Below are 12,214 nucleotides of genomic sequence, written 5' to 3'. Positions count from 1 at the left end.
GGGTATCTAATCCAGTCTACCTAATTTTTTCTTTCAAAATATTTTTGACAACTCCATTTTTTTACAGGGGAAAAAAACTCAATGCCTTAATAAATTAACTCGATAAAATTTATTTAGTATCTTTCTTTTCGATTTTCTTGTTTTTAGAAGATGCAGTACTATATGCAGTAGATGTTGTTTCAAACCATGGATGAAGGAATGTGTTTTGAAAATTTTGATTACTCTTTTATTGGAAGTTTGTATAAAGTTATTTATAATCCAGTTAACAATTTAATAACCAGAGAGTTTATTGACTGTTTCTTAATAAATATCTTTTAAAAGATGTGATGCCAAAGTATTGAAACAGTTCTGCGATTAACACCTTCAGATTTAGTAAAGAATTATAAACACGAGAGCCGAATGTTAGTCTACTGATATGCAAACGATTCGATTAATAATAAAATTTTGAAACGATAAAATATCAACTGAATTTGAAGCGGAATATATATATATATATATATATATATATATATATATATATATATATATATATATATCCATATATATATCCATATATAGTTTTATTAGCGTAGTGTTATTCAACTTATTGCAAATAGTTTTTTTAATTAACTAGTTATGATAGCTATCAATGATCTTTTTTTCTATTTAAGCTTAAAAAAACAAACTACACAGTCAAATAATAATCAATTTTCCGAGAATTTGCCATAAAAAGATTCTCCTCAGTTACAGCTGTAATTCCTCAAAAGTATTCAGAATGAATGTGATTTTACTAGTAAGCAGGCATTGTTGTTTTTTGAATGCTGCAATAGAAAAAGTAGATAAGAAACGATTCATTTGAGAGTTAGTAAGGTGTGGTTACTCAAGGAAGTGAACAATTCGTATTCGACTTTGATGAATGGGCAACATATGCACTTAAGAATGAACTGCTCTGAAATGTACAGGGGTTAAACCTATGAGCAAGACTCTCCTCGAGAAAAGAAACATAGTTTAGTGTATTCAGACGAAAACTTGAAGTTGGTGTTTAAAATTGTAAGGATGGGAAGTAATGCTATAGGAAATGATAATGGTAAGTACTTATACCCATTCTATATATAGCTAACTGAAATATAATAAAATACTAATAAATAATTTTTAATGTGAAGATTTATTTTTGGTAATGAAATGCACTGAATTGTAATGCGAAATGGAAAAGTATTTCCTTATTATCTTTCAATTTTTTTTTATATAAATCGGATATATATATGTATATATATATATATATATATATATATATATATATATATATATATATATATATATATATATATATGCAATATTTTATTGCAATCGGGAATGCCAATTGATTTTTTTAATAGTTTGTGAATACATTGCAAATATGCATTTGTTGATTTATTCACACACGCGTTCACCATTTTTTTGCATCAACCATTGCGACTAGGTTTCAAAAAATTGTAGGCAATACAATTAGATTAATTGCATCGTAAGTAAATATATTATGGTAATATCTTAATTTTTTGGTAAGAAGTGAAAATAATTGCATTTATTCATTGAATATGAACTTCAGAGTCATAAGTGATATTTGAAATATTACTAAAATAAGATATATAAGTCCAATTTCATTAGAATTATGATATAAATAGTTTATAATTCTTAATTTGTGGATTTAAGAGCAGCGATTGAGACGAGTTTAGACAAAGGCAAATAGTTTCTTTATTTAAATCTAGTTTTAAACACTTTTTAAGAAATCTTACTTTTTAAAATAAAAAAAAAGAATAATTACTGCACAAATTGTTCACACTTATCATTTATTTTCATTAATTGCTATTTTAAAGAACATTTATTCTTTTTGCAAAACATGTTTATATGGAAAATATAAGAATGAATTATTTAAGAGATTATTGCATATTTTACAGTTTTCAGATTTTTAGCATTTTTTTTCCTGTTTGGAGAACTATATGCTTAAAACAATTTTTTCAATCCTGAAGCAACAGCCGTGTCTAGTTTTTTAATAAAAACTTTTTTATCTTTCGTTAATTTTCCAATGCAGTTATTTTATACTTCCAGTACTTGAGAAGAGAATTCAGCATTTAAATTTAATATTTATTTTAAATAAAATAGCTTATGCAGGTGTGTAAGTATTAAAATAGGTATTTTCTCAAAACTACACGTGTTTACATTGGAAGAGTAAAAACAACGATTCTAGGGGAAAAAAAAGGTCCCGGAAAAAAAGGTACCTGGAAAAAAAGGTTCCGGAGGAAAAGGTATGGAAAAAAGGTCCCCGGAAAAATGTCCCGCTAAAAAAGGTACTTATGTAGGGGAAAATATTTGAAATGAGAAGATTAGATTGAAGCGCTTTTTGCTGTCCCGATTGGCTATTTTAAGCCTCACATTAGCAACTTCTTCACAAAATATAATTTAAAATAGAAAAAGACACATTTTTCACTTAAAAAAATTATTTTAAAAAAGATAAAACATTATTGAAAAATTTAAATAGTATCTTCCCGCTTTAAAAAATAATCAAAGAAGAATAAATAAATGATACGAAATTTTAAAAAAAAGCGTAATACAACCAGCCCATAAGTCCTTACCCTTCTCCTTACCTCAATGGTCTAATCTTAATTATTACAGAAAAAAAAGAATATTCATTGAAACAGCGAGAAGCATTCATGCTGTCTAATCTTAATTATTACAGAAAAAAAAGAATATTCATTGAAACAGCGAGAAGCATTCATGCTGCCCAGAAAGCGAGAGGGGAAATATCCCTTCAGATTTTCCCTATGGAGGTACCTTTTTTACCGGGACCTTTTTTTCCAGGGACCCTTTTTTCCGTACCTTTTTTTCCAGGGACCTTTTTTTTCCGGGACCTTTTTTTCCGTCTACCAAAAACAACATGTTATGTTATTTTTACATTTTTCATGTGATTCACGTTGCTCATGTTGGGCATTTATATCTTACCTGTTCCTGTTACCAATCAAAACAAAGATACATTTAATTTATTTCATGACATAAAATATTTTTTAATCAAATGCCCTATGAATTCTAAGAACTTTTATTAATTACCGGAATCAATTATAATTTGGGACATAAATTTAAAATTAAACTAATTAGTTTAAGAAAAAACAAATCCGTATATTTTGTTAATGATGCATACCAGGTATTTATTAGAAATAAATCTCGTAAAATATCAGTACACTAGTACCTATATGTAATGAGATAATATGGCGTAATTCCAACTAATAATATTAAATACCAACTCAGTAGTATATAAGACTTGTCAACTCGATTTTATATAGAGGTACTCTTTGAGAGATGAAAGATGATAGTCGATAATAAGCTCCCCACATTGGTGGCCACAAGACGTGATATGAACTGGGCCACATCGATAGATAATCCCCTTTAGACAGTTGATTTGCACACCAATTAGAGGTCTAATTTACGGGGAAGTAAATAAGTTTCTCCCAGCTAATAAATAAAATTGAAAACAAAAATAATGGGTGAATTGATATAAATAAAAAAATCAATTAATAAATAAGTGAAACATCATTAATCGACTAGAGGTATTCATTCATTGAATTCTATCACAAATAAAAATTCTGGAAGTGGAGTAATGTGGCGCAACTACCACCAATAATATTGAATATTAATTCAGTAGAATATAAAACTTGTTTACTCGATTCTATATTGAGGTTCTGTTTGATAGATGAAGGTTGACATAGTAGATTCAAACATACCGCACGAAACTTCAACATTACATTAATTTCAACATCTTGAAATCGATGTTGTTATATGTACGTAAAATCCAGCTAATTTCAAAACCGCCTAATAGTTTTCCATATTATCAATTCACAAAAAGGGTATAGTTTATCTTTTTATATAATTTCATCAAATCAGTAAATTTCGAATAGTTAAACTTATGTCATAAAAAATTTCTTCAGAACTTTTCCTAGTTAGGACTTAGAATAACTTTCCCAGACAAATTTGACTTATTTCATGAGGTTGCAAAGATTTTACTTGCTTTTAATAAACGGTTTTTGTTAACTTACGGATAAAAACGGTTTTTGTTAACTTACTTGATAAATAGCACTCCTAAAACCACCTTTGACAACTAGACAGGTGATCAACTTACTAGAGTGATTAATCTGATATATTTTGCGGTGCTATGTATAAGACATAAAAACAAAGCTGCTTGGAACACAGTGTTTATACAAATAAATTTTTTTTTTCAGATTCAGACGTTTCGATATAATTTTCTTTAAAAATCTCCCAGAGAAAATAAGAATCATGTTGCTTAAAAAAATGTACATACGAGTATATGCTTTGTATTTAAAGTCAACCTATTTAAACCAAGTATTTTTACCAAAGTGTTTCAAACATAACAGCCCTTATCAAGGTAAAAATGAATATATAAATTTTTTTTTATTTGTATTCTAATCATGTTGTCATCATTGAGTCATTAGTACTTTTATGCATCACGTACTGCGGATGTGATGAAGTACATCAATGAATTTTGCAATATTTGTATTCGATTCGTCGTCAACATTGTAGTACATCAGCAATAGCTTACTTACAAGTGACGTAATGTGGGTATCTCGATTCTGATTGGTTGTTCAAGCAAGGCATTTATGATAGCAACTGCTGTTTCTATTTTATTTCGAGTAAGCCAAGCCAGCCCATTAATAACTCTTTTAAGTGTTACATTCTAAATTCTTCAGATCCCGTGGTTGATTATTTTTCATCATTGTGTCTCTTTTCCCTTAAAAGTCGAAAAAATGATCATTTTGTTTATAAACTATATAATTATTTTAATTTCATGAAAACGCAGTTTGTTAACATCTTAATTACAACGAAATGAATGGATACTTAGATTTAAAAAATATTCAACTGTACTTGAGAAAAATATTACAATTTAAGAATGCAGAACGATAAGAAGTAATTTCATTTGCTAAAAATAAATAACATATGTACTTAATATGTAACGATTACCTTAAATCATATAACAATTCAAATACAAAACTGTTTTTCTTTTCTCTTCATGTTTATTTAAATATATATTTACTTATATATATATTTATTTATATATTTCTTTTCTCTTGATATTTATTTATTTATATATATTTTTTATATGGAGTAAAAAGTTCAATACATATGTTAAAATTTATGCCTGGCAACATCTAACCAACCAATTTTTTATTATATTTATTTTCCTATCAAAGTTGATATCAAGAAAAGCGCGAGCTCATAAAATTAACATCTCGAGGGGGAAACCTTTTTTACTAAAACAACAGTCATTCAGGGGATGAGAAAAAAGGGCTAAAATCAGCACTTAAAAGTGCAATAACTTTTAAACAAGTAGAAATTTTGGAAAAAGTTTAAAATTGAAACAAAGTTTAAAATAAAACATGATGCCTTTTGTGAAAATAAGAAATGTTTGATAGATGTATTAGATGGTAATTAAAAAGAGTAAACTGTTCGATCTGCTAGGCTTGTAAAAAGCTTGTACTTCATGATCCAAACACATGACATTATAAATGGTTGTTTGCATTTCTTTCCAGAATATACTTTATTGAAGAATCCATACATTCCTAAAATTCATCTAACTAGTTGAAAAAATTTAATTCAAGGAAGAGAAATGAAAATCTTCGAGCCGCAGTAATTAACTATGCGAAAACTTATATTTTTTTTAAGTTCTCTTATGACATTGTATTTAGAGTATTTTACAAAAATATGAAATATGGTCGAAGAGGAATTTTTTATTTCTGAAAAGTCATTCCTTGATAGTTATGTGGTATTTTTCAGACAGTTGGACCTATAATTAATTACCATTTAATTTTTTCAAAATACTGTTTTTTTCTGAAATAATATTTCATGATTTTATGTTTTTGTACTTGAACATATATTCAAAGCATATGCCTGACTGAGATATATGTTATGTAGAAAAACCATTTAAAGTTCCATAAACATTGAAGATGAAAAAAAAAATTTTTTTTTTAAGGCAAATAATAAAAGATACTTAATAATGAAAATAAATCATATGTAATGTAAATTTTTTTATACATCTTTCTTCATTTATTTTATTTATTTTTCAGTAAAGTTTTGAGGAACTTTTTTGTTTTTTAATATGCATTCACATTTAAACGGTGAAGCCTAATATAGTTTCTGAAGGCCTTCTTCTCAAGAGTTATACTCTCAATTACGATATTTATTTAATTTATGTAGTTTGGGGGCTGTCCCTGATAAGGATATATCAGATTTTAACTCAAAAATAAATTTTCAATCACATATTTGTAGTTCTATGTGTGACAAGTATGCTAAATATTTATTAAAAGCAACATTTTGGAATATTCTTTACTAAATTAGACTTAATGAATAAACTCTTATGCACTTTTAAACCATACAATTGCTAATATATATATATATATATATATATATATATATATATATATATATATATATATATATATATATATATATATATATATATGAGAAATTTACTTGATAATAGTAAATTTCACTTCAAGTGATGTTAAATGTAGTTAATTATACGAATTCACACCAAGCTCGCACCAACCACAGTGCTGACGTAAAATATCCTCAGTGGTAGAGGATCATGGGTTGGAGTTCTCTTGCCATCAGACTAACCATGAGAGGTTTTCGTGGTTTTCCACTCCATATAACGCATATGCGGGTAGGTTTCATCAAAAAGTTTTCCTCGATAGCTAGTTTGATCCAGGAGTTCTTTTGCTTTGTGTTGAGCTCAAAATTGCTCAGTTACGGAGTTGAATATTAGTAGGCGTGAGATGGCTGTTCAACGACAGTTGTAAAATTAAATAAAATAAATTATGTGTAAATTAAAGTGTAAGCAAAAAAATTCTGCTGCATTTAACTTACCCATACCATCTTTTTACTACCATCTTTTTATTTTCGCAGATTCTTAAGTTACCCTAAACATGCCACTTACCTGGTTCGTCCACTAAGTTCTTCAGTATTCGCGTTTCAGATTTGTGCATGATTTCGTGGTGTTGTTCAGTACTAATTTTTCTTTTATTATTATTATTCTCGAACGAGAAAGGGGCAATTCAGCATAATTTAAGATTTACAATTTTCATAAGTAGTACAATTTTCTAAATTCATATATATATATATATATATATATATATATATATATATATATATATATATATATATATATATATATATATATATATATATATATATATATATATATATATATATATATATATATATATATATATATATATATATATATATATATATATATATATATATATATATATATATATATATATATATATATACATATTTATATATATATATAAAATAATGTTTCGAAAATAAAAACAATTTTTAAAAATAAATTAAATATTTTAAAAAACAAAGAATTTTTCTAAATTAAGTAATATTCTTAAAAATAAGAATTTCCTTAAAAAGTAAGAATGTTAAAAATTAGATCTTTCTTTAAAAAAAATAACAATATTTTTGTAAATAATAATTTCTTTTAAAAAATAAGTAATAATTTAGTAATAATAAGTAATAATTAGATTTTTGGAAAAAAGAATTTTTTAAAAATATAAATAATGCTATTTAAAATAAGAATTCCCTTTTCAAAGAATGCATATGTTTTTTAAAATAAGAAATTCCAATAAAAATGCTTTTTTTAAAAAAAACCAACATTTATTTTTAAAAAATAAATATTGCTTTTAAAAATAAAATTTAAAGAAAAATGTGCATAAACTTTTCGATTGTCGAAAATATAATTCTGCTAGTTCTTGCTGTTTCAAACATCGTAAATGTATGATCTTGTAATCTCTTTTATCTTAATACCTTCCATAGTTTTAATTTGGATAGTTTATAACTAAAAACTAGTTGAAAAGATTGCATCTCAAATATGAGGATGCTCTTCCTCTATATTTTGTTCTATTTATTTCATTGACAATAAGCCTTTGATGATAAATCGAGTCGAGCTTAGTTTACCTGCTAAACACAAGAGGCTTTGAGTCCATTGGAAAGGCAGATGAAAACCGGACTCAAGGATGAAACAACTACGACAGCTATTGCAAATAAATATGAGTCAATAAAAAAACAATCGTTAATTTTTCGTCAATTTTTGAAAAAAATAGTATGCAAAAAAAATAATAATCTGCTGTTTTGCATCGAGTAATTTAAATGATGTTTATGAATTTCGTAACAAGTTTGATTATCAACAATTCTTAGCTTTCTTTTATTAAGAGGTTTATGATAATTTGAGTATTTAACTTAAGATAAAAACCTAAATTAAAATGCTGAAAAATTGTATATTATTGAAAATAAAATCTACGTGGTAGTGTATTAAATAAAGTTTTGAAAAATGAAACAAAATATAATTAAATATCTGGTAAAATAGTCGCGTGAAACACGCGCTGCCCGGCAATTAAAAAATTTATTTTAAGGTTAAGACGATATATAACATGTTGAGAAGTTTTAAGATGTTTATAAATCTTGGCACGATTCGGTAATTTTATTCTATTGGTGGTGACATAGAATATCAAAACACGATTAAACATAATCTTCGATACATTTTATAGCTCTTTTATTTTCATTTAAGCTGTAATTGCTTGATAATTATTAAATATATTATTTCATTTCAATTAATACGTATGCATATTGAAATTGTATCAATTAATAAGTGAACTTACTAGAACATTTTTTTTAAAAAAAGCAGATGCATAACCGAAATTTAGCTGAAACATGATTTTATAAAACTCAACATTAGTTAAATATAATGCTTTATTTGAATCTCTTTGCAAAATTACGAGAAAATTTTCAAATGACTTAAAAAGAAACATCGTATTTCATAATTAAAAAAAAAGATTAGTATTCGGCTCTCAGCGGAAAAAATACGAATGAAATTCTACGGTAAGGATGCGTTACGTTCCTCGCACGTTAACCACATTTAAATATTAATCTCACTATTTAAATATTTCGACATTTTCACCAAATCATTTTTTAAAAAGTAATTAAATTTAATTTATCTCGCCTTTTTTTAAGTAAAAACAGTTTAAACCTTAATTTTGCTATAGAAAATACGTGAGGTTATATGGTATAAAAAAAATTTATTTCTCATAATTCAAAATTTTTTCATCCACAATTAAATTAATTCATAAATAATTATTAAAAATTATTGTTTGAGTGAAATTATCTCTTGGTAGATGGGTTTCATAAGTGAGTGCAAGTTTTTTTTTTTAATAAATTGCTTATTTAGTTATTAAGATATGACTAAAAACACAACAAGGGAAATTAACATTAAGGGGACCTTAATATACGACTGCTCATATTTTATGCTAGCTAGCTGCAACTACCATCTGATTGAACTACATGAAATTACCACTGCACTATACCGCAAAGAAGTAGTTAATAATTGGTATTCAAAAATATATTCAATAACCGATTTGTTAAAAATATCTTAAGTTAAAAAAAAGTATACAAATTTGGGTTTAAAAGCAAAAAAAGAAGAAAAAAAATCATAAAATAGTAACTAAATTGAATTAGACATAACCTGAGTATTGTAAAGCAATACTTGATTTTTTCTTAACCAGTAACATGTAGATTAAATGTATGACTCAGGTTCGTGATAAATTACGTATGCATTATGTTCTTTGAACTGTTTTCATTCGAATCTTTAATTCAAAACTAAATTTAAAAATATTATTTTACAGAAGGAGTCGCCAAAGAGAAGAGATATGGAAGCTGGACACTAAAGACTTCAAATACAGAATCGACTGAAAGAGCTGACTTCATAAACAATTTTTCTGAACCTCCCTCCCTGCAGCGTATTGCAGTAGTGTCGATTGCAATTGGGCTATGGACGGAGCCTGATATAAGGAATGAAATGGCGTCTACTTTCTTATACGATTTTCGAAATATGGTTAAGTTAGGGAGAAGAATATTACACAAATTGTCCAATAGCTCTTTGCCCACATCGCTGAGGACCGAAATCTCATACGTTATTCGACCCATTGAGTTGCAGTTGTGGGAAGCGCTTCGCAGTTACGGTGAATGGACAGGATGTGAAAGAAATCTCAGGGAATATTACATGAGGCAAGGTACAATTTATTGGACAGTTGAGGGGACAGTTGACAAAGTGAAATCCCTCACTGAACTATTCGATAATGGAAGCTTAGATAGTGGCCATTTGTATGAGATAGCCTGCTCTCACTGTTTAGGGGAATATGCTACAAATTTGTGGGAGAAAATTCCTGAAGAATTTAGAAACCGATTTAGAATCGCTTCGGTAACAGATATATACGATTATGATTTGATAACATATTGGACATGTGTCCTCGAGAATAATTTAGGGAGTTTTCTAACTAGACTCACAGATCATGAAAACATATACGATGATAAGCTTAGTATTGATGTAAATATGATTGCTTGTTCGATTCAAATTGGTAACTTAGTCGCTCTGAAGTATTTTTGGAAGAAATTGTCGGAGCAGGAGAAAAACGATCATATGAGTAAGTGGCTTTTGCAAGCTACTCAATGTATGGAATTTGAAAATGATTCATTTTATCAGTATACTTCAGAATTTTTAGATGTTTTATGCTTTTTATTATCTCATGTCAATCGTAGAACTCAAATGACCGAGTATTTTCGGAATCATTCTCGCGTATTAATGTTTTTGTTCGAGAGTTGGCCATATCAAAGAATATTCTTGTCCACTATTTTTGAACTATTGGATAATCTTCAAGAAAACATTTATTCATGCATAATGGCGAATATTAGTTCTAACATGGGTAAATGTGGAAATGAAATAATGATTTTTGAAGAAATATGGAGTGCCAGTCCATTAAGACTAAGACGATCACTTCTGAAAAATGAATTTCATTGCGAGGAAGTTTTGTTGAATTTGCTGAAATTAGAAAATCTAAACATGGCTGTTAGAATATTAAATGATGCTTCCGAAGAAGAGCTTAATCAATTTATCTGCTTTATGTTTTGTTGGCCTAAATTTAAGCGTGCTATTTATTCAAACAATCTGAATTCACTCCATATGTTATTATCAAAATCTACCTTGCCACCACAATGTTATCCCTATAAAATCAATCGCAACGTGCTGATAACATCATGGATTAATGAACTTATTTATTGGCATATTTGTATTGAGTGGATATGCGATGGCAACATCCAAGCAGTTGAATCTTTCTTGAGATGGGCTTATCAATCTGAGTCAACTGAAACATTTCAGAAAACTGTATATTCTCCGTATATTATCTATTTAGCGTTAATATTCTTGTCCAATTATGAGCATGTGGACCAATTCATGAATTGGTATTTCCAGACGAGACAGGAAATTCAACAATTTAAAGCAGATTTTTTGAGCAACGTTGATAATCATTATTTCAAGCAATTAATAGCAATGCCGTTCATTGTATCAAAAACAGAAGGCGATGTGCTACAAAAATTCATAAACTACAACTTGTCTTCTCTCGAAAACATTGCAGAATTTCGACTTATTTGTCGTAGTTGCATAGAGTATGCACTGAGTAGAGGTTTTTTCGAAAGTGCCACCTTGCTTTTGAATGCATCTTTTGATAATATCAATGAAGCAAAGCGATACAAAAACGAAATTATATTTTCTGAGAAAAGAATTAAGAAGTTTCTAGTCTTAAATAAATCACTAACATATGTAGACTGGAATAATGCGAAAAAAATTGTAATGTGGTTGTCACCTCTAACCCTAAATACAGTCACAAATATAAAGTCACTAATTCTGGAGCAAAATACTAGTCACAATTTCCAAGATGAATTGAATCCACAGATTTCAGCTGTTATTGATTTACTGGAGAATGTAGTAGAGAAAGATAGCAGATGATAGTTGAACATTTTTTTTTTTTGCTATCTGAAACGGATGCAAATAAAACCATATTCTCTGTCATGACAAATGATGGTGGATTTGAGTTTTTTTTTTCTTTTAGCCAGACAAGTGAGACATTGTTTCATATATATTTTTAATGCACTGAATTCAGCTTATCAAGCTTATAGTTATAAGCGTTTTTCTAAAATAAATACAAATCTAATCTTTTCCAAAATAAATACGAGTCTGGCATTGTTATCTAAACAAGTGAGACATTATTTTTCTGTGTATTTCTTTACGTTGAATCGAATGAAAAGCTACACGATTCAATAGAACGTATAGTTCAAAAGTTGCAATTGTTTC

The 12,214-nt window shown here is 27.6% G+C and overlaps 1 protein-coding gene across 1 annotated transcript; it reads left to right on the top strand.

Annotated features, from left to right (window-relative positions):
- The first annotated feature begins 772 nt into the window (after positions 1 to 772).
- LOC147806569 (uncharacterized) lies at positions 773 to 11,939 on the top strand. The gene is made up of 2 exons (XM_087169478.1): positions 773 to 1,066; positions 9,714 to 11,939. Exons 1-2 carry the CDS (start codon positions 1,036 to 1,038, stop codon positions 11,867 to 11,869), a joined length of 2,187 nt encoding a protein of 728 aa, XP_087025604.1. The 5' UTR covers positions 773 to 1,035; the 3' UTR covers positions 11,870 to 11,939.
- The last annotated feature ends 275 nt before the right edge of the window (positions 11,940 to 12,214 follow it).

This window comes from Parasteatoda tepidariorum, chromosome 8 (genome assembly GCF_982258835.1).
Source record: "Parasteatoda tepidariorum strain Cologne lab strain chromosome 8, Ptep-v5.0, whole genome shotgun sequence".
NCBI classification, from domain to species: Eukaryota; Metazoa; Arthropoda; class Arachnida; order Araneae; family Theridiidae; genus Parasteatoda; species Parasteatoda tepidariorum.
The sequence above is the reverse complement of the archived record's forward strand: the minus strand, read 5'-3'. Positions and strand labels throughout refer to the sequence as shown.